The sequence below is a fragment of the Misgurnus anguillicaudatus genome, chromosome 11 (assembly GCF_027580225.2).
Source record: "Misgurnus anguillicaudatus chromosome 11, ASM2758022v2, whole genome shotgun sequence".
Lineage (NCBI taxonomy): Eukaryota > Metazoa > Chordata > Actinopteri > Cypriniformes > Cobitidae > Misgurnus > Misgurnus anguillicaudatus.
This window is the reverse complement of record NC_073347.2, coordinates 30946396-30969560: the sequence shown is the minus strand read 5'-3', so window position 1 is coordinate 30969560 and position 23165 is coordinate 30946396. Positions and strand designations below refer to the sequence as shown.

The window sequence follows — 23165 nt, the reverse complement described above, 5'->3', positions numbered from 1 at the left end:
CAAGTTGCTGCATGGGACTACAGACCTTTAACTAGTCAAATATCCACTCTGAAGCTGAGATCATTTACCAGCATATTAGAATGGCAGGTCACACGCTTCTTTATAGTATTACAGGCTTCCCACAAGTCCTTGAAATCCTTGAAAGTTTGTGAAACTGGGGGGGGGATTCAAGGCCCTGGGAAGTTTTTGAAAATATACATACATAAATACAGGTCATTACAAGTGCTTGAATCTATTTTATCCAAGAGGTTTTCTGGAAGTGTAGGATAATATCATAAAAATTCTAGACTTTTTAAGCATACATGCTAAACTGTTTGCTTTAAATGCTTATATCTTCTGTATGCGAATGTTGATTTATACCAAAATGCTTTTTTGCATAGTTGTGTTTGACACATGAAAACGTCTCGGGTTACGTATGTAACTGTTGTTCCTTGAGAAGGGAACGAGATGCTGCGTCTCCCTTGCCATACTTCCTGCGTCCCTGTAACGTCGTCTTTGGCAATATTTCAGATAGCGATATACTTCCTGGTTCCTGCGTCACCCTGTCTTTGTCGTTAAGCCTCACTATTGGTTCAATTTGCTATACACATTCAGACGCACTTACCCCTGGAGGCGTTCCCAAAGTGTCACCGCAGTGACACAGCGCGAGTTCCCTCAAAAGGGAACTGTAACAATGTATCTTAAAAGGTAACACGATGTAACCTTGCTCTCACTTGAAATGTGTCCCCACATATAGTCCTTGAATTTGAGGGTATCTGAGCTGAAAAGTCCTTGAAAGGTCCTTGAATTTAAAGTTAACTAAGGTGTGGGAACCCTGTATTATCATAAACAAAAATCCATGAGATAATGGTTTATAAGCTGTGGAGAAAAAAAACTACCAAGTGCAAGACTTGAAACACTTTACGTGTCTTTCCGGGATATTTACGGTATGTGTGTGAATGCACACACAGATTTCTGCAAATCTGGCAGTGTGAATTAACCAAAAATCAAATGATCCCGGACAAATTCCGTATGCATTTCCCGTGTATTTTCCGTAAAGTCTGTGTAAAAAATGACTCAATCCCACTGATCTATATAAATGACTGGATTGCGCATAGAACGCTAAACGTAACAGCGTGAGGTGAAGCCTGCGCAGAGTTCGAGCCGCCATCTTGGTATACCCAACCGCAGAGAGCGTCATTGACTTCCATTCAAAATCATGTTTTAAAATTCACCCGCTTTACAGCGTATCAGTCACGCAAGATAAATTTTAGGATATGTGTACATAAATTAACACTTAATTCTGGTGTTATTTGCTATGTTTATGTTTTAATCGGGCAGGAAAATGGATTTATAAAAAACCGTTAAGGTGAGTGTGTCTGCTGCATTCTGTTAATGACACGGATATAAATAAAGTTTTTTTTGACATTCAGCTACACGGTCAGTGTTATTTCTCTAAATAAGTTTAGGTAACTTGTAAGTTTAGATAACATAATTACAAAACCAGCTAATTATTGTATACACATAGGGTAAGAAGTATGATTATTTATTTAGATTTCAGAATGAGCACGTACATCATTAATACTAAATATGCTGCGGTCTGTCTGCTGATCTTATACAGTAATGAAGATGAATGTATAATAACTGATTAAAAACTAAAATGTACAACTTTCAGTAAGTAACTATGTACATGCTTAGGACGTTTGTGTTGTAATAATGTACAGGGTAACTTCAGATATAAAAACGAAGACTAGTTAAGTGATGTTTTATCATTAAAATCTGATCGCGTCCATTTATTTAATAGGATGTTTGGGTATACCAACATGGCGGCGCGGTGGCTTCACAGTTGTGACGTCATACGCAATCCAGTCATTTATATAGATCAGTGCTCAATCCCCAACAAAGATTCATTCACAGAGTATTTTATTATCAGGAAACATGTTTTAAATGTGTTTAATAAAGTTTAAAAGAGCTGTTGAAAGTTTTGGTGGTGATGTGATCTTGATAGACAGGTGGTGTAGTTCACTTTTATTTCTAGTAAAGGTGTCTATGGAAAATTGAATGGCCTTTTTGTCCCACTAACTTTTGCTAAATATGTCATCCCTGCAACACTTTATTGTGGTTTTTAAAAGTGTTATCTTAATGTTTCGTTTTGTCTGTCACTGATGTATTTCAGTACAAATTTGCCCGCAACTTTATGCAGTGTCTGACAACGTCTACAGCTACCGTGGTAAGCAGCTTCGGCATTTATTGAATCCTCTTTGATAAACTCATTTATGCATGTTCACACAACTGACATTGCATTTTTTGTTTGGGACGGTCCAGACCGGACAGTATAACCTGCAGACGTGTCTGAGTATGGTCCTCCTGGCCGTTTCAATGGTCATGTCCGGTTCGGGGAACTTGAAAGTGTTGCAGCTGTGTCGATTCCTTCATAAACGCACATTTGGTGAGATGAATTACGGCTTCCACATGGCCCATCACATGGCTTTGGGTCTGCTCTTCCTGGGCGGAGGGAGGTTAGTATGATCTTACTGGTAGAGCATTGTGTTAGGCCTGAGACACACTGGACGATTATTACATCTTAAACGATTTTAAATCCATGGGAGACCACAGACATAGGGACAGTGTCAAACGATTTTGAACAATATAATCCTCAGAACGCACAAACACTGGATGATTCGACCAGACCGCGAGACCATTTTTAAATACCCTTTTTCATATCATGTTTGTGGTTGTCTCATTTCAACTTTAAAAGCATGCATCCGGTTGAAGCTTGCACACTTTCATTGGCTATTGCAGTAATGTTAGATGTAGCTCGATAAAGAACAAGTCTGATATTTAAGATTTGGGATCGGGGAGGCTTCAGCGCGTTCAGGAGCAGTACATTTTTCACAATGACATCACACACTGGGTTTTTTGGACAAAAAATCGGCTGCGGTAAAACACTAATCAGCTCAAGCCCCCATTCGATTGCCGAAGGTGCATATCAGTCTTAAAATCTTCACGTGTGTGGCCAGCCTTTGCGGCACAAAAGATGTGGGTTCGATACCTAGCAAACTTGTAAAATTGCACTATGAGTCACTTTTGATAAAAGCGTCTGCCAAATGCATAAAATTGTAAATATAAATCTTCTCCATTCTACCAAAATAATAATTAGATTGAGTGAGATTTATAAAACTATTGTTCACAGAGTAAGCAGAGTCAAGATGTAAAGTACATTTTTGGTGTCACCCAGAGTACGTATGTTAAGTTCTAGCTCAAAATATAATATAGATAATTTATTATAGCGTGTTAAAATTGCCACACTATAGGTGTGAGCAAAAATGTGCTGTTTTTGGGTGTGCCCTTTAAAATGCAAATGAGGTGATCTCTGCACTAAGAGGCTGTTTACACTTGGCATTAACATGTGTTTTCGTCGATCGGATCACAAGTGGACGACGTTAATGCCAGGTGTAAACGGTGTTCAAAACGTTTTGAGCTCGTCCACTTTCGACCACTTTCAACCACATCCAGAGGTGGTCGAACCCACTTTCGATCGGATCGCTTTGGAGTTGCGGAACGCGCATGTGGTTGAATGCGTTCGAACAGCCACACGCGACCGCCTTCTCTCCGCCCATTTATCTAATCTGAGGTATTAAACACAAGTTTTACGTCTTTTTTGACTTCTGGCGTGAACATTCGGTGAACAGCGCTATTTTTAGCCTTTCATTGATAAAACTAAGCGGCTGATCTCCGTAGTTTCGCTTTGAAAGCGGTTGAAAGTTGCGCGATCCTATTTCATCAATTGCGGTGAAAATTCAAAGAAAGCTCTTACATACTCATGTACAAAACATTGTACAGTATGTTTACTTGCTAAACAAGCAGTGCACTCCGACATAATATTAGTTTGCGTCCATATAAACTCATAATTACTCCCGCTCGGGTTTGAATGACAGCAGAGAGACTCGCCCACCGTCTCACAGACCACCCCCTCATAGTATTCAGCACAGAAGCGGTCGAAAGTGGACAAAAGAGACGGATTTAAATACCAGGTGTAAACGTAATGTGTCTCTCTCGTCCACTTGTGATCCGATCGACGAAAACACATCTCAATACCAAGTGCAAACAGCCTCTAAATGGCAGTGTCGTGGTTTGATAGTGCAAATTAAGGGGTGGTCACATGCTTAGTTTACCAAAACTAAGTTACTGGGTTGATCTTTTTCAAATTGTCTAGGTTGATAGAAGCACTGGGGACTCAATTATAGCACTTAAACATGGAAAAGTCAGATTTTCATAATATGTCCCCTTTAAGGGTGGTGTGTGTAACTTTAAGTGTCATCTAGTGGTGAGATTGCGAATTGTTAACGTGGCTATAATTCTGGATGCTTTTACATGATTCATGAAAATTATTCATTAAGTATGCAGTGTCATAGATACATCTCGGACGTTTATAACAAACCAAACCTTTTGAAAATCTGTAAAAAAAATAGCAAGTTATGGTCATTTAAAAGTACATGCTCCATTAAACACAAACCTACGAGTGAGCGAGCGCACTGTGGTAATATGGCCGCCAAATGTGGACGTTCCACCCAATTGGCCAGCAGCACGGGCGAGACATCTAGCCTTTATACATATCTATGAGGGGACCCGCCTGTATGTAGATAAAAACATCTCTTTCTAAGATCATAAAAACAATACAGTTCATTATGTAAGGTCTTTATACACCATTGATTATATAGTTATGTATATTATTTTGCATTTTTGTCAAGAGATCCTTCTATAAGTTAAACACTGCACCTTTAAAGTCCTAGTTATATATCAGTTGGTTCAGAGAGTTTATTTAACTCTTTCCCCGCCATTGACGAGTTATCCCGTCAATTAACAGGGTTCCCACGGTTTCTTGAAAGTTTGTGAATCTGGGGGGAAAATTCAAGGCCCTGGGAAGTTTTTGAAAATATACATACATAGATACAGGTCATTGAAAGTGCTTGAATCTATTTTATGCAAGAAGTTATCTTGAAAAAAAATCCATATTATTCCCTGTGTAGTGTAGAATAATATAATACAAATTCTAGACTTTTTAAGCACACGTGCTAAACTATTCGCTTTAAATGCTTATATCTTCTGTATGCAAATGCTTTTTTGCATAGTTGTGTTTGACACATGAAAACGTCTCGGGTTACGTATGTAATTCTTGTTCCCTGAGAACGGAACGAGACGCTGCGTCTCCCTTGCCATACTTCCTCCGTCCCTGTAATGCCGTCTTTGGCAATATTTCAGATTGCGATACACTTCCTGGCTCCCGCTTCATCCTGTCTTTGTCGTTAAGCCTCACCATTGGTTGAAGTTAAGACGTACTTACCACTGGAGGCGTCGCCAAAGTGTCACTGCAGTGACACAGCGCTAGTTCCCTCGATAGGGAACTGTGTAACAATGTATCTTAAAAGGTAACCCGATGTAACCTTTAGTCCTTAAATTTGAGGGTATTGGACCTGGAAAGTCTTTGAAAGGTCCTTTAATTTGGAGTTTACTAAAGTACCCTGAATTAAGAAAAAACGCTTTGCTGCCAATGACAAAGTTTTTAGGGCAATCCATAATCCGCTATTATCCAGTAGATGGGACTTTTACCCAACTTATAAACATTAACATTTGTGAAAATCATAAAAAATGCTGCCGCTGGCTGGCGACTTTTTTCAAAAATGCTGGTGGGGAAAGAGTTGATGCTAAATATAACCGCCAAATGGCTGAACGTTTCCTCCGTCTTTTATCCATTACCTTGAGTTGTTAAATTTACTTAAGGAAATTACAATAGCCTTTGTAACCCTTTTCCTGTGCTACAGACTTACTGCCAAATATACTCCTTTATCTCTCTTGACCCCACTCTCCGTTTCGGTTCAGTAAGGCCACACACACATTAGGCCTGCAGCAGTGGTGGACGCCACCCATATTTGTTTATAAAGCCTCAACGTGGAGTAGATATGAAAAAAGCGACATAACAAGCGTGGTAAAATAAGCAGCGTTTGGTACGATGGGCCGGCACTTCCGTGCTTTTAAAATAAGCTGAGTGACCTGCAGTCAGGTCAACAAAAGTCACAGCGAGAGCTCTCCTCCTGTCATACGCTGTTCAAGTAGACTCTTTAACTCTGCCATTATTTGAAGAGAGGCCTTTTAAAGAGCACAAATCATACCATTGAACAATGGATGACCAATTTCCCCCCGCTAGTCAATTGTGCGTGTTGAGAAATATTGCCTCTAGGCACAATTGAATATGTTGCTTGTGGGTCCTTTGTTTGTTTTTCAACATCATTGTGCCTTTATTGTTCAATGATGTATGTTTACTTCAACGATTGGTAAAGTCAAATACTCAATCAAGATGGAAAGTCATAAAACACACCTGTTATGGGGACATATGTTTTTAATAGACTCATGTTGACTTTATTTTACAGGTACACGCTCAGCACTTCCAACTCTGCTATTGCCGCTCTCCTTTGTGCACTTTATCCTCATTTTCCAGCTCACAGCACTGATAACAGGTAAACACACGGCCGTCGAAACAGCTGCTGACACACACCGTCTTTCAATGAGGGAAAATAATCGTTGTGTACACTTATGAGGAAAACCACTTTCACTTTTACTGGAATGATACTTGTTATTCAGAATTGGAACTGTGGGGGATCGACATGGTGACGTTACATTGTCCTGTTGTATGGTGGGCTTAAAATATATTTGGACACTTAAATCACACTTAAATTTATATAATAAATCAAATGTGACCTCATCTGTGAAATCCAGACTAAGTTTCATAGTGTAATAATGATAGTGATGACTTCACATTGATTTGAATCTTTGACACAATCTTACTCGATATTAAAGATATCAAGATTATGTTTTTACAGAATGGTCTTTGCATTATGTTGGATGACTTTATGTAGCAAACAGTACAAAATATATACATATATGAGAAACATACTGGCCAGGGTATGACAAATTCTGCTCCTGTGTGAAGTACATGAAAATTTAAAGAGGGAAGTTTCTGATTAGTTGTTTATAGCTAAACAATGTGCATTTAGATATTAGCACTATAACACTTGTATGTGTCAGTGTTGTGGGCAGTTCTGAGGGTTTTTTTTATTGGTTTAAAGTAAACAGATGTTTCTGGTCATATCTGTAGGTATCACCTTCAGGCTTTACGCCACCTGGTTGTCCTCGCTGCAGAAGCTCGTTTGCTGGTTCCTGTAGACGTGGACACGCTGAAACCCTGCTATGCTCTGCTAGATGTCACCTACAAGGTATGTGTTGCATGTGCGATGTTTTTTGTGGGTTTTTAGAAGAACTTGCATATAAAGTCAAAATGAAATCAACTTCAAATTGAAGATTTGCTTCTGATTCGCTTTCTCTTTCGGTTGATGTCACCTGGTCGGTATGGGTGGCCAGAATAGCATTAAACAATAGCTAAATAGATATTTGGGTATTGATATATTGATATACTTATATATGAAGAGTTTGGTTCCAAAATGCAACATATCCATTCTGACTAATTTGGGCATTTTTACCCAAATTAGTCAGAATGGATTTATTGCATTTCTATACCAAGAAAGTGACGAGATGAAAACCACTTACACGTAGCATCTTTAGGTTATAATAAAATTAAAACTTCAAATTCATAATTTGATTTTCAAAGATTTATTATAAAAACTTTTCTCCCGCAAATTGCAATAAATATATTTTTTCAAAATGTAATAAATCTATTGAATCAATATATAAATGTGCATTCATCTTTGCCATGTTATATTCATTTAGTTAACTAGTGGTATACACTGATAAAAATAAACATTAATGGCGTTAATCAAAACACTTACTTTGTCATGTTAAGAACACTGTCATTGCTGCTGTCATCCTTGGGACGTCGTTGTTGAACTTTTTTGACAGCGATCGGCTGTAAAATGTTTTGGTCCTGCTCGATTTTCGTTGGCTTCGAATAAAATAATAAAAAGTTTTTCATAAGATCCCCTGGGGTCAATGTGTTAGCATGACAGAAGCTTGATGCTGTCATTTTAGAACAAGCAACAGCCGGCATTTTTCCGTCGCCCGAGTGCCTCACGATTTTGATGGCTTACGTTTCTTCCCCGCCACAGAAACCACCACAGGTTTATCAATGCCATCAAAAGTAGTATTTTGTTTTTGTTTGTTTTTTGATCACGAAGTACAAAGAAGATGAGGAAAACTAGGATTCTGTGTGTATTTAAAGCGTTTCCATTATTGTTTACAATGTGTGGAATGGTGTGCTGTGATTGGTAAAGCGGATTTATTGCATTCTGTGGAGAAGAAGAACTGGTGTTTGTTGCGGTTTGATAAAAAGAAAGAAAAGATGACAGAATAACACGGCGGATATCGGATTTTGTGTAAAATGAAGAACTTACTTTTTAATACTGATCAGATACAATACTGATTTTGGCGGTAACTCCATTCTTTTTTTTATGGAATTTATTGCATTTTGTAACCAAACTCTTCATATATTGTTTAAAGTATTTCATGCAGTCTACTTTTTTATGTAATTCAATGCTGGTTATGGTTATAATAAAGGTTACAACACTAACCGCACAACAATTGAGTTGAAAACTATTAGGATATGTTATTGGATTTGTTTCACATTCCTTTTTACTATCCGATAATTTCCAGATGGATAAAATTGCATATTCGTCAACTAAAATTTAATTCAGACATGATTTATACAGTTTTGCGATAAAGTATCCAAAAGCCACTTGCACAGTGAGAGATATTTCATTTACCCACATTATCCCAAAAACTCCAAGGATTTGTAAATTCAGAGAAATTCAAATTTTTTAAATGTCTTCTTGTCCCTTGTCATTGTCACCTATCAATAGCATAATACAGTCCCTCCAGAAAAATGTGATAATGCGATAGCATGATTCAATGCATAATCAGCCAAAGTCCACAAATTTATGCGGGGGCCGCATTTTTTAAATACGCCGCACTTTCACCGCATAAATTGCTGATTTTGCTCGCAAAATATGTGGGGCTTGCATGATTTCATAATCCCCAAATTTTCGTAGCAAAAAGTCATGTATATCTTAGCAGAAAGTTGAAAAATTTTGCATTTACTTCACACATGCGCAGCCATGTCCCCTTTTGTCATGGGAATGTTAGGAAGTGATGTAATTACACGATGTGAACATCAATGAAAGCTGCAAAAGTTGCAAACAGTTTTTGCAACGTCACGCAGTTTCATCACATTAAATTGCATAAATATCCCGCATATTCCATCGCATTTTCTAAGAAAACATGACACGAGATCAAGGATTTTTGCCCGCAACAATCACAAAAAAAGCGTTTTTCTGGAAGGACTGATAACATCCGTGCTATCCTCGGTTTACACTTGTGAATTCTCTGGATGGTGAAAACGACATCTCCCAACTTTCAACTTTTTTTCATAGCATCAAGCCTCGTCTTTCTTATTGTTTTGAAAATGCGACCTCTGGCGGCGAAAAGTTACATACTGGGCCATGAAATTTTACAGTTGTGAATGACAATTAATGTGTTTTTTTTAGAAATAGTTTAGCAAACTCGAGTACAAACATGTACTATTTTTGTAGTCCTTGAAATGATTGTGATGAATGGAGTGTGTAATTGGTGTGTCCCAGCGTTTAGCTGTGTGATTGTGTCAGCGGGCCACATCAAAGAGATTCTCAGAAGATAAAAACAGTACAGGACTGTTGAAGGTTGACCGTTCCCCCCTCCGGTGCTTTCAAGAGGATTCATCTTTTCAATTAAATGCCAGCAGCCAAAGGAAGAGAACAAGCTGTTCCTGCAATTACATAGACGCCTCTGCTTACGCAAGCATGCAGATATGCGTATACGTTGTTATGTGTGGCTATTGGCTAACTCTTTTTGTGTTTGCGTGTGGTGTGTATGTTTTATAGGAGACGCAGTGGTACGAGGAGACCACCGTTGAGTTAATGGCTCCCACTATGCTGCCTGAACTTCATCTTCTTAAACGGGTAACAAACAAACACTCGCCAGTTACATGTATGCATGTTTTCAAAGCGATTCTCTGGGAATCAAACACATGACTTAGTTGTAAAAGTCGTGAACACTTAAATACCCTTTTATACATGCATTTCTTCATCTGTATCCAGATTATGGTGAAAGGTCCAAGATATTGGGAGCTGAACATTGACATCAGCAAAGGAACCCAACACCTACAGTAAGTTTGTGTGTAGCTTTTATTAGTTATAGTAGTCATTGTTTACTCACCATTATGCTGTTTCCAAACCACTATGACTGACTTCTGTGGAACACAAAATGAAACGCCTCAGCTGCTCTATTTCATATAATGAAAGGCAATGTAGACAAATAAACTCTGTTTCCATACATATTCATACCCGGCAAGCAATTTTACACTTAAGAGATGTCTAACAGCCGTCTAAACCATTTTAAGTTTTTAATAGATGTCTAACCATAGGCCAAAAGTTTATGAAATGAGTCAAATGAAACCAAACACTATTGACCTTGCTTACGTGATGGAGATATCATTGTTGTTTTGGCAAAAACGACATTCAAACTAAAATTCAGGATTTTTTTGGCTTGAAGTGGGTTTATATATAGCCGGACTATATTGTGTCTATAGTTAACCTAGACGGTGAAATGACTGCTGTTGGTTGCTAGTTAGTGATTGGGATAAAACAGGACAGGACATGTGAAATTAAAGGAATTATAAGGGATTAAAGAATAATTTACTCACCCCCATGTCATCCAAGATGTTTGTCTTTCTAAGTTTTTGAGGAAAAATTTTTTCCCATATAGTGGACTTTAGGTGGATCTTACAGTGTGCAATAAAACATGTTTTCATGTTTTGTGTGTAAAAAAGCAGTATTTTTCACACAATTTACTTCTTTCTTGTTATATGAAGTTCCTCCTTCAGAAATACATAACGAGTTCTGATTGTGTAGCTGGTTCAGTGTGTTGTGATTCGACAGCAGCTTAGCTTAGCTGCCGACTGGGGTATTCATGTGGGCAGAGGTAGGGATGCTCCGATCCACATTTTTTTCCTCAGATACAGATCCCGATACCTGGGATTCAGAATCGACCGATCCGATACTATATATATTTTTAGTATTTAGGTTAAAAATGAAAGAGTGACTGCCACTTTAAGACTGAATAAACCCAAAATAATAATACAGTACACATCCATTTACCTTCTCATCTATCTTCACCCAAGACATGGGTCTCAAACTGACTTGGGGCCATTTCTGAAATGGAAACCTTGTTGGGGGACCGCAGAGTTATTTTAACATAAAAACACAATATTTCTAGTGTATGTACTGCATTGAAATTAAATTTTTTTACATATAATAATACTTATAAATATAAACAGTGCTTCCAATCTTTTTATAAATTATTTTATAACTAAGTATATCTTTCCTTAACCTTATCTTAAAAAACTTTTTCTATTAAAACCTTCAAATTCAATTCCTGAATACATTTATGAACTATTAAAGCCTACCTTTTTGCCACCAAAATTAAAAAGAGAATTAAATATGGAACGACTGTGTGCATGCTTTTGAGTTTCTGCGCGTCTGGTATGTGCGCTGCTGAATGTGGGTGATTGTGACGTGTGCATAGAAATGTCAGATCAGATCCTGCATCAACGTTACCCCTCAACCAGACTTTTATTCCATATTGAAGCCGATACCCGATACGAATATCAGATCGGAGCATCCATAGGCAGAGGTTAGTCAAATACTATTTTATTGACGTCATTTTTTTGGGAGGCAGAGGGTTGCAGTCCAAACCAGCCGTTCTCTGTAGTCCTTGAAAACTGAATTCTGTTAAAGAATGGCATTAAACTTGCAGCTTTATAATTTTGCAGGTATTATTTATAGCAATATTACACACCAACTAAAGTTGGGATCATGAAAAACAACCACTTTAATGTCTTTGTGTCAGTTTATTGCTTAAAATGGTCCACAAGTGTGCGTTTCACTTTTGGGAGTACTTCGACACGGCGCAGTAACACCCTCCCTCTCCCATTATGAGAGTGAGAAGGGGAGCGGACTTTTCAGGCGAGTCGAAGTACTCCCAAAAGTGCTATTACGCCATAAAATATAGTTCCTCTTTTAAATCCGCTTAGAAAGCGCTACGTTTTATTTTGTACCACCAAACTTGCTCGTATAACTACTCGTCTTAAATAGGAAAAACGTTGATGTGTTTGGTCACTTCTAACTTTATCTCTAAATGGTACCATTGAATGAATGAGGCTAAGCTAAATGCTATCGAAGCGTCGCAGCGCGCTCCAGCGCTTACGTGCACGCACACAGATGATAGAGGGATGTATCAACAATTCTTAGTTAAGGTAATAATAACATATTTTAATATTGAAAATGAGTAGACTATTCCTTTAAGTTGTGTGCAAGTACAAAAAAGATAGACAGATTAATCGGCAAGGCACCGATAGTTGCATGCCGATAGTTTTTCAGAGTTGCGTCCATTGCTTCATATCATTATGAAGTAATTCATTTGCTGAATAAATACTGCATTAGCATAGAAACAACAGCAGGAACCTAAGTTTGTCATCAAGGCTGACAGCACAATGATATTAAGTGTACCACAAATGGTTACACAAAAATACACGCAGATAAATCCAACCCAAATGTTTATCATGATTATTACCATTGATTTGCATTAGTTTATATCCAGCTGGTTACTTTCATCCATGATTTATCCAAATTTTAAGTTAATAACGAGAGAAAGCAAACTATATGCAGCTGTCGGCTACGTTATCATATCCTACCAATCAAAATCTGAATTCAGTTCTTTTTTTATCATCACTGCAATGCATCTTTTGTTATTTTGATTAGATAATCATTAAATGATGCAAAAGACAGATGCAAATAAAGTATAAGACTACACATATAATAAACATTTATGTAATTTAAATTTTACCACTGGGAGTATTTCACAGAAGTATTTACTTCAATACTTATTAATATATAATAAATATATTTTTATTTATATATTATATATTTATTACTTTTTTATTTAGCATTTTCATAGTTCAGTACTGTTGTTTTATTACTTTTGTAATACATTTCACTTTGAGTTTTTTAATCCAGTATACATTTTAAAAACTATCGGCCGATTAATCGGTTATCGGCAAGCAGGGAACACCTTAGTTATCGGTATCAGTAAAATTGACCTTTAAGTACAACGATTGCTAACTAAGTTTTCTTTTCCAGATCAATTCTCTCCAGAGATGGCGTTCTGTACGTAAAGCTTCGGGCGGGACAGCTCCCGTACAAAGACGATCCACACGGCTGGAAGAGTCTTCTGGCTCCCAACCTCAACAACAGAAACCCTGAAGCTCACACTTTTAAGGTCTGTGTGTGTGTGTGTGTGTGTGTGTGTGTGTGTGTGTGTGTGTGTGTGTGTGTATGAGAGATATTATAACACACAACAGGTTTGGCTAAAGCCTGTCAATATTTACTGAGGCTGGACTGCCACGTATCCCTTCAAATAGAGTAATCGGTTATAAAGCTAAAATATATGTCAAGCGTTTCATTTAAAGCTCTTACTCAAATACAGCAGACAAACATATGAATTTCTTTCCGGATGTTTGTCTATGAAGAGGTTTGTGTTCCTGGCTGGCTTAATGTAGCATAATGTCTTCTTTCAAAGTCAAACCACGAGTGAAGAATTTTGTTTTCATGTCAATGAGCTGTTTTTCCCTTCCCTCCCACTTCTGTCTCCCTCGCAGCCCGAGGCCATCTCAACCTTCACCTCAGACGCGGCGTTGGTCTCCTTCGCCGAATACTTCTGCAGAGCCTCGGAAAACATGAAGCATGTGAGACCATAAACATGTTGCTGTTTTCAGTTGGAAAAAAGTGTTCAGGGCTTTCTTACAGTGCTGAAGTCAGGATCATGTGCTTTTTTGCATTCCTAAGCAAATATCTTCGAGTAGATCAGTCAGAGGTGGAAATGCATTATTCTCTGAACACTCGATCTTTTAATGAATGTTTAGGTAAGAAGAAAACCCTTAACATACAGTATTTCAGCTGCGGCGTTGGTGGTTTTCTTTGCATACGTGTTAAACCTCAGATGGAACGAGTGAGTTTTTGTTGGAAGTGGAGGTGGAATATTCCAGCTAAACTGCAAGATATTCGCTTGTCTCTCAATCTTGCTAAAGTTTTCACAAGCTTAGGTTTACTCGTCAATCAAACAGTTATTAAAAGATCAACTAACAGCCTTTTGGTTTTTATGTTAATCGACTATAAATAAATTAAGAGCTTTTTAGGGATGCATAACGATTAATCTATAGCAGAGTGGAGGTTTTTTTTTACATCATATATGTGTGTGAACTGTGTATAATAACTTTGTATAGATGTATAGATAATAACACACATGCATACATACATACATACATACAGGGTTCCCACGGGTCCATGAAATCCTTGAAAGTTTGTGAATCTGGGGGAAATAATTCACGGCCCTGGGAAGTTGTTAAAAATATACATACATAGATACAGGTCATTGAAGGAGCTTTAATCTATTTTATGCAAGATTTGTTCTGAAAAAAAAAATATTATTCCCTGTGTAGTGTAGGATAATATATTAAAATTCTAGACTTTTTTAGCACACGTGCTAATTGTTCGCTTTAAATGATAATATCTTCTGTATGCGAATGTTGATTCGTACCAAAATGCTTTTTTGCATAGTTGTGTTTGACACATGAACACGTCTCGACTCTCGGGTTATGTATGTAACTGTTGTTCCCTGAGAAGCGTCTCCCTAGCTATACTTCCTGCGTCCCTGTAACGCCGTATTTGGCAATATTTCAGATAGCGATATACTTCCTGGCTCCCGCTTCACCCAGTCTTAGTTGTTAAGCCTCACCATTGGTTGAATTTGATATACACATTCAGACGCACTTACCTCTAGAGGCGTCCCACTGCAGTGACGCAGCGCGAGTTCCCTTGAAAGGGAACTGTAACAATGTATCTTAAAAGGTAACACAATGGAACCTTGCTCTCGCTTGAAATGTGTCCCCACATTTAGTCCGTGCATTTGAGGGTATTGGAAAGTCATTGAAAGGTCCTTGAATTTGAAGTTAACTTACATGTGTATATACATTTGTATATTTATGTATAATTTATATACATTTATATGCATATATAATTACTTAATGTATACACTCTTAGAACGAATGTGTTAAAAACAACACATTAGTGTTGATTGTGGGACGACACACTAAATGCGTTGTCCCAGAATTCACCCGTCACTGTGTTATTATTGAAACAACACATTTTGTGTTACTTTTAACACAACTTGTGTTATATTTTAACACAAAATCAACACAAAATGACACATAATGTTTTAAAATTACACATAATGTGTTAAAAGCTTAACGCACAAGGATGTGTAAAAAATTAACATCCTTTCTAAGAGTGTATAAAACATTTTTTCTTCTTAAAATTATACATGCATGTGTGCATATTTATATATACATAATTATTATACACAGTTCACACACATATATAAAGTAAACAAAAACTTTTATTCTGCTATAGATTAATCGCGATTAATCGTTATGCATCCCTAGCTCAGATGCAAAACTCTTTAAGACATTTTTTCTTGTAAATGAGCATTTTTTTATTGAACTCTTAATGGATTCTGCCATCAAACCAGTATTTCTAAAGATTAAGATTAAGCAGATTTGAAGCGAAAGGGTATTTAATGAACGTGTAATATGTGCCAAGAGAATTTGGTTAATATCATCATCTCATTTTTGATTGAAGGGGGTGTTTGGAGGCTTTTGCATCTGAGCTTATTGCATATAAAAACTGTTAAACACCACCTCTGCATTTGGTAGTAGAGATTGGATGCAGGTTTGCAGTGAAAGAGTCAAATTTATTAGGCATAATAAGCAAAAATAAGGCATTTCCATTACTGACTAATAACCTTTTCATTGCCATTAAAGTGAAATTACTGAACCTAAACAGAAGAGCCTGATAAAAACGCTCATTAGCAAGAAAACATGTCAGACCAGTGGTTCAGGTTTTCACATGCCCTGCCAATATTTTCACTGGCCCCAATAAAAAAATGTCAGTGTCACATATTTAAAAATAATAATTCAAGTGTCAAATATAATTTAATACATATACAACAGACAAGTTCCAACGAAAAAAGGCTCCCAACTTTTCTGCTTTATCTGTAAACTGACAGCAACATTCCTTTCGTCGTGTTTTACCCAAGTAAATGTCTGCTTCCAAGATGTTAAATAATATACATTGATGAAAATGTATTTTAGTGACTGAGGTTCAAGCACTGGCCCGATGGGGCAAGTGACAATACCTTTTTACTGGCCCGAATGTCTCTCACGCTCATACCTAAATTTAGGATCCCCATGAATGAACAAACAAGCTTATAAATCGTACAGAATGATTTTTTATGATAGATATTTTATTGATCATAATATATTACACACCAACCCCAGCTATCCAGCCACCACACCATAATTCATAGCGCCTTGACTCCTTAATCCAATGCCACATAGTCCCTCTTGCTTAAAGTCTATTCAAATCTAGTCCATGTAATCATCGTGCCATCAGAAAAAAAACTTTATTTTTGAAAATCTAAAATGGCAAAACGTTTTTTGTGAGAGGGGTACGGTTAGGGCATAGAAAATACAGTTTGTCCAAACCATAAAGCCTATGGAAATCATTAAAGTGCATCTGACGTTATATACATTTCATATTACTGCTGGTGTTGACTATGCATCACACCTGTGACCTACTGTCAGTAACCACAAACATAACCTTTTACCTTAGTGCACAAATGTTTACAGGTACAGGTGAATCTCACACAGAAAGCCCTGGGACATATTTTACTTTAAAATAAAAAATATCAATATATATAAAAAAATTTAATTATCCTTATTTTTGCATTGTGTTAGAAATTAGAATTTGACTCTGCTATGTGATATGACCTTAAAAGGATTACTCCACATTTATAAAAAAAAATCCCAATAATTTACTCGCCCTCATGTCTTCTAAACTGTTGATGTCGTTCTTTGTTCAGTTGAGAAGAAATTAACTCATTCACCGCCAGCCTTTTTGAGAAAAGTTGCCCACCTGCATTTTTGTGATTTTAACAAAATTTTCACAAAATTCCTTGCAGGAAAAATTATTTTCTATAAATGTATAAACATACAAATTATATCAAATTAAAGAACACACCCTCTGCTTTCAAACAAACAATAAACAAACAAACAAAATGGGGAAAAAACTTTTCATTATATATTTACTTTTTCTACTTAATTTAACCACTGAAATATGGATATTTCTCTTCAAAAATACAACATTTTGAGCAAAAAGCTTAAAAAATTGCGTTTTTGTAAAGAAATTTATGTTTGATAGTCATTCTGAGTCTGATCTCTAACATAAAGGCAGTAAAAAATAATTCATTAAATCTTTTTAACTTCCGTTTTTGATAAATTCGATCTAGTGGATAAAAGCGGTATTACACTTTCACTTTGAAATTCGTCCAGAAAAGCATATTTATTAGTTAAATATGAACTCATAAATAACGAGATAACTCGTCAATGGCGGTGAATGAGTTAAGTTTTTAAGAAAAACATTCCAGGATTTTCTGAATTTAATAGACTTTATTGGACCTCAAAAGTTAACAGTTTAATGCAGTTTAAAATTGCAGTTTCAATGCAGCTTCAAAGGGCTTTAAACGATCCAAACGAGGCATAAGGGTCTTGTCTAGCGAAACGATTGTCATTTTCGGAAAGAAAAATGAAAAATATGTATTTTTAAACTACAACATCTCGTCTTGCACTAGCCATTTGACACGACCTCATGTAATGCGTCATGACTTCGAAAGGTCAAGCATGACTTTATGCAAAACTACCGCGCTAGTGTTTACAAGTGTGGAGAAGAGGACCGTTCTGACGTTGTTGTATGTGGAATGATACAATTTAATGTCCTTATGTTAGTTTTTTGTTTAAAATGGTCTGCAAATGTGCATTTCACATATGTAACTCGTGACCTTTCAACGTGCTGACGCATTACGTGAGGTCGCGCTGGCGCGTCACACAGATAGTGCAAGAAGAGAAGTTGTGCTTTGAAATTACGTATTTTTATTTTTATTGCCAAAGATGGCAATCACTTTGCTAGATAAGATGCTTGGTTGAGATCGATTGGAGAAATTTGAAGCTGCATTTAAACTGTTGGGGTCCAATAAAGTCTATTAAATTGAGAAAAAACTTAAATTACTTTTTGACTGAACAAAGGAAGACATCAACATATTGGAGGACATGGGGGTGAGTAAATAAAACTATGGATGGCATCCATATAAGACATACACTATAATACCACAATAAAATGTGACCCAGTCTCTGAAAACCCAGCTAAATTTTACCATGTTGCCAAGTCATTTATTTGTGATTTAATGTTTTCTACATTAAAGGCGGGGTCCATGATTTTTGAAGAACACTTTGGAAAAGGGAGTCGGGCCGACTACCAAAACACACTTGTAGCCAATCAGCAGTAAGGGGCGTGTCTACTAACCGAGTGGGCGGGTCTATCAATTGAAGGTCCACATTCTATTGGGGTGGGGCGTATTTGTTTAGGTGATTTCAAATGTCAACATTGGCTTTCAGAGATCATGGACCCCGCCTTTAAATCATCCTACATAATGACATCCTACAAAGAACATTCTGTGAATATATAACTTTGATATCTTTAATGGTCATGTCAAAAATTTAAATCAATGTGAAATCAATGAATGAAATCAAACTTTGTATTCCCTCTTTTATCATTAAAGTAACATTACAGTAGATTGAGACTTTAACCTGGATTTCACAGACAGGGTCACAAATGTCCAACTTTCAAACTGCATTAAAGCGTTTTAAACGCTTAAAACATTATTACACATGTTAGCATGAAGCTGTCTTGATTACTAAACTTAACTTGGTTTAAGCCAGTGCTTCTCAATTATTTTCTGTCACGCCCCCCCTAGGAAGAGGTAAACATTTCGCGCCCCCCCCAAACTCTCTGCCGCGACTGTAAATAGTATAATTTGTCTATAAAATTACACATCTGCAAATCATTGTATCCTAAAAACACAAAAAAGAATAACTTTATTAACATTGTTTTTTAGTCTGTAACAGAAAAGACTTAAAATGCATCAATTTGCCTGAAATAAAAAAATCAATCCTTATTTAAAGTATAATATTTTTTGACCATTTGATGCTGAAAAATTAAATATAATCAATAAATAATAATAAAAAACACAAGCGGCTTATCAGCGTGATTGGGGTGTAATCTCTTTAAAAATCACTTCCTGAATAAGTATTTTCCCTGGGGTCTCGCGCGCCCCCCCTGGTGTCGCTTCGAGCCCCCCCTGGGGGTCCTTCCCCCTACTATTTGAGAAGCACTGGTTTAAGCAAACCAGAGAGGGAGTCCAAAATAGTCTCTGTAGTGTTTGACAGCGCTTCAAAGATGTGCATTCATTTTGTGACCCCTAATCTTCCTTTCATTAACCAGCCAATTCATGTGAGGCTTTTCTTCCATGTTTGTATGTTGCTGTCTTGTTTGTGCAGAAGCGGGAGACAGTGGCTTTATTGTCAGCGATTCTGTACGAATGTGTAACACAGGAAAACCCAGAAATGCTGCCGACACACATCTCTATTGACCAGGTCAGTTACAGTAAAAGCAAGTCACACATGAGGTTTCACACGCTGCTAATGTTCACACAGAGTTTCTGGAATTAACATGTTGCTAATTTAACAGCCCAAACCACTAAAGACTATAGTTCACAGAAAAGTGTTTTTAACTTCAATAAATTTCTTTTAAGGGGACACTGGACTTTTTTTTAAAATATGCTCATTAAGAGTTAAACATTTTTATTCTTACCTTTTTGGAATCCCTTTAGCTGATCTCCGGGTCTGGCGGTACCACTTTTAGCATAGCTTAGCATAATCCATTGAATCTGATTAGACCTTTAGCATTGCGCTAAAAAATAACCAAAGAGTTTGCAGGAGGCAAAATAATATTACGCAGAAGCCGAAAATGGTCCTCTTAGTATCTTCCAATAGCAGGGGACTGTTTTCGGGCAGTGCGTAATATCATTTCGCCTCCTGCAGCCATGTTATAGCAGCAAAGTCCTTGATTATTACGCCAGAATGAGAGGATAGTTCTTTGCCATATCTGCATAGAAAATCGCAACTTTTAATTTTTCGTCGGCCTTAGTACACCATGTAACTACCGAAGAGTCAAGTTTGAAATAGGAAAAATATCCAAACTCTTTGGTTGTTTTTTAGCGCGATGCTATTGGTCTAATCCGATTCCATGGATTGTGCTAAGCTATGCTAAAAGTGGTAGCTCCAAACCCAGAGATCGCCTAAATGGATTCCAAAGTGTTAAAAACCAAATGTTTAACTCTAGGGGAGCTGGAAATGAGCATATTTTTTAAAAAGTGAAGTGTCTCTTTAATTAAAGATTTTTTGAAGAATGTTTGTAACAAAGCAGATCTGGGGCACCATTGACTTCAATAGTAGGAAAAATAATACAATGGAAGTGAATAATACCCCAAATCTGTTTGGTTATTACCATTTTTAAAAATATCTTATTGTTCAGCAGAACAAAAATTTCATAAATGTTTGGAACAGCTTGAGGTTGAGGTTGCGTAAATGATGAAAGAATTTTTTTTCTTGAACTATCCCTTTAAGGATGTCGCACCACTGCAGTTCTTTCAGTCATACAAGACTAAACTCCTATCTACTTGAATGGGGCAAGTCATATATTTCTAAAATCCTGTGCTAAAGTTACAATTAAACAACATATTTTGTAGCAAGTTGCTTTGGCTACTGCGCATGCACACTAGAGGTCTTCACGGGTCCACTTAGATCCGAAAACCCGAGGTCCGACCCGAGACCCGATCGGGTTCGTGTCTAAAAGTTTCACATGTGCCTCGGACACGGGTCGGGTACAATAATAGCGACATCGGGTCTCGGGTAATTTAAAAATGAATGTGTTTTTTCTGAACGGACCCGAGAAGACCCGAACTCTCTCGCCTGTGTGCGTCAATGTCCTTTTCAAACCTCTCATCTGTTTGCCAAGAGCGCTTGCGACATTGTGTGGTTGTCGGAAGGTTCATTTTCGTTGAGACAAACATGACAGTCAATTATAAATGTACATTTTAGCGGTTACGTTGGTGTCGTCGTCAGATAACAAAGTAAAACGAATGGAGCAGCTCGCCAAATTGGTTGCAAGGCCACCGGAGTTTCTTTCTGTCTGACTGCTGCGCGTGGGTCTGCAGAATGCACACACGTCAGTGCCGTTTACATTCGGTTCCAGTCGGTTTAAAAAAAAAAATTCACTAGTTCGGGTCGGACTCGGGTCTAATTTTCTCGGGTTTGTCTCGGGTCGGGTCTTTCTTTAAAAAAATTTTATTTATGCACGTCGGGTTCGGGTATGAAGTGATTCGGGTCATTTCGGGTCGGGTACATTTCTTTGGACCCGAGAAGACCTCTAATGCACACGTGACTGTACAGAGCCCCTCCCCTAGAGAATCATCAGATGTTATTGATTGATGATTGGTTTTTTAAAACTGGAGATGGGACTTCCGTCGCCAGAGTGCCCATATTGATCTTCCCCTATACCTACAGGTTTCCCACGGGTCCTTGAAATTCTTGAAAGTTTGTGAATCTGGGGGGAAAAATTCAATGCCCTGGGCCATTTTTGAAAATATACAAACATAGATACAGGTCATTGAAAGTGCTTGAATCTATATTATGCAAGAAGTTTTCTGAAAAAAAATCCATATTATTCCCTGTGTAGTGTAGAATAATATCATAAAAATTCTAGACTTTTTAAGCACACGTGCTAAACTGTTTGCTTTAAATGCTTATATTTTCTGTATGTGAATGTTGATTCATACCAAAATGCTTTTTTGCATAGTTGTGACACCTGAAAACGTCTCGGGTTACGTATGTAACTGTTGTACCCTGAGAAGGGAACGAGACGCTGCGTCTCCCTTGCCATACTTCCTGCGTCCCTGTAACGCTGTCTTTAGCAATATTTCAGATAGCGATATACTTCCTGGCTCCCGCGTCACCTTGTCTTTGTCGTTAACCCTCACCATTGGTTGAATTTGATATACACATTCAGATGCACTTACCCTTGAAGGCGTCCCCAAAGTGTCACCGCAGTGACGCAGCACGAGTTCCCTCGAAAGGGAACTGTAACAATGTATCTTTAAAAGTAACACAATGTTACCTCACTCTCACTTGAAATGTGTCCCTACATTTAATCCTTGAATTTGAGGGTATTGGACCTGGAAAGTCCTTGAAAGATCCTTGAATTTAAAGTTAACTAAGGTGTGGGAACTTTGTACCTAGTTAAAGCAGTGCTCTTGTTATATCCAAAATCTTTGTTTATACCCACACAACAAATGCCAACATTCTGAAGTTATTAGATGGAAAATATTGAGCAACATATACCCAAACTTGCCAGTCAGTTGGGCAACAATTTTACTGAGATTTTGCATGGGTAAGCACATTTACTTAAGAGCTTGTTTGCCTTCCTACTGTTTGCAGTATTCATTGGAGGTAGGCAGCACATTAAAACTTAACCACAGTCAGAGTGATGCTATAAATGAATGAGATTTTGTTTTAGTATACTTGGGTGATTCTCACGAAAATTTGGTTTTAAAAATGTCAAGCATGGAAATGTAAAAATTGCTAAAATTTACTTTTTTCCCACCAGACATTGAAAAACAAAGTCTGGAGTAAATGGGAACATTAATTTAAAAACTTTTACTTATCATTTAACACTTTTTGTAACATAATTTTAAAAATTAGTCCTAAATAATCTCATTACCGCAACAGTCAGAAAACATCAACACCGACATATTTTCAAAATGACATGACAAACCTGAAAGAACATCATTTGGAGATTCTGCACATGCATTTAAAATCAAAGTATTATGCTTCTATTAATTAAATTAACATTTAATAAGCATCTGTTGCGGTAATGATAATCAAAATGTCGTGTAAGCATTCTGACAAGACAATATTTCAAATTAACTGTAAAAAAAATGATCTTACCTGGTAGCCATCTTGAAGTAACTGGTCCATGTGCTTGGTCACTCAAAATCAAACTTTATTAAAATTCTGTATG

The 23165-nt window shown here is 37.2% G+C and overlaps 1 protein-coding gene across 1 annotated transcript in view; it reads left to right on the top strand.

Annotated features, from left to right (window-relative positions):
• anapc1 (anaphase promoting complex subunit 1) overlaps positions 1–23165 on the top strand; it is a 74061-nt gene that overhangs the window by 48359 nt on the left and 2537 nt on the right. Inside the window, exons 37-45 of the mRNA XM_073873531.1 lie at positions 2156–2209; positions 2305–2498; positions 6408–6494; positions 7133–7250; positions 9903–9980; positions 10119–10186; positions 13218–13356; positions 13736–13822; positions 19586–19681. Coding sequence (XP_073729632.1) covers positions 2156–2209; positions 2305–2498; positions 6408–6494; positions 7133–7250; positions 9903–9980; positions 10119–10186; positions 13218–13356; positions 13736–13822; positions 19586–19681 — 921 coding nt within the window. The remainder of the gene's footprint in view (positions 1–2155; positions 2210–2304; positions 2499–6407; positions 6495–7132; positions 7251–9902; positions 9981–10118; positions 10187–13217; positions 13357–13735; positions 13823–19585; positions 19682–23165) is intronic.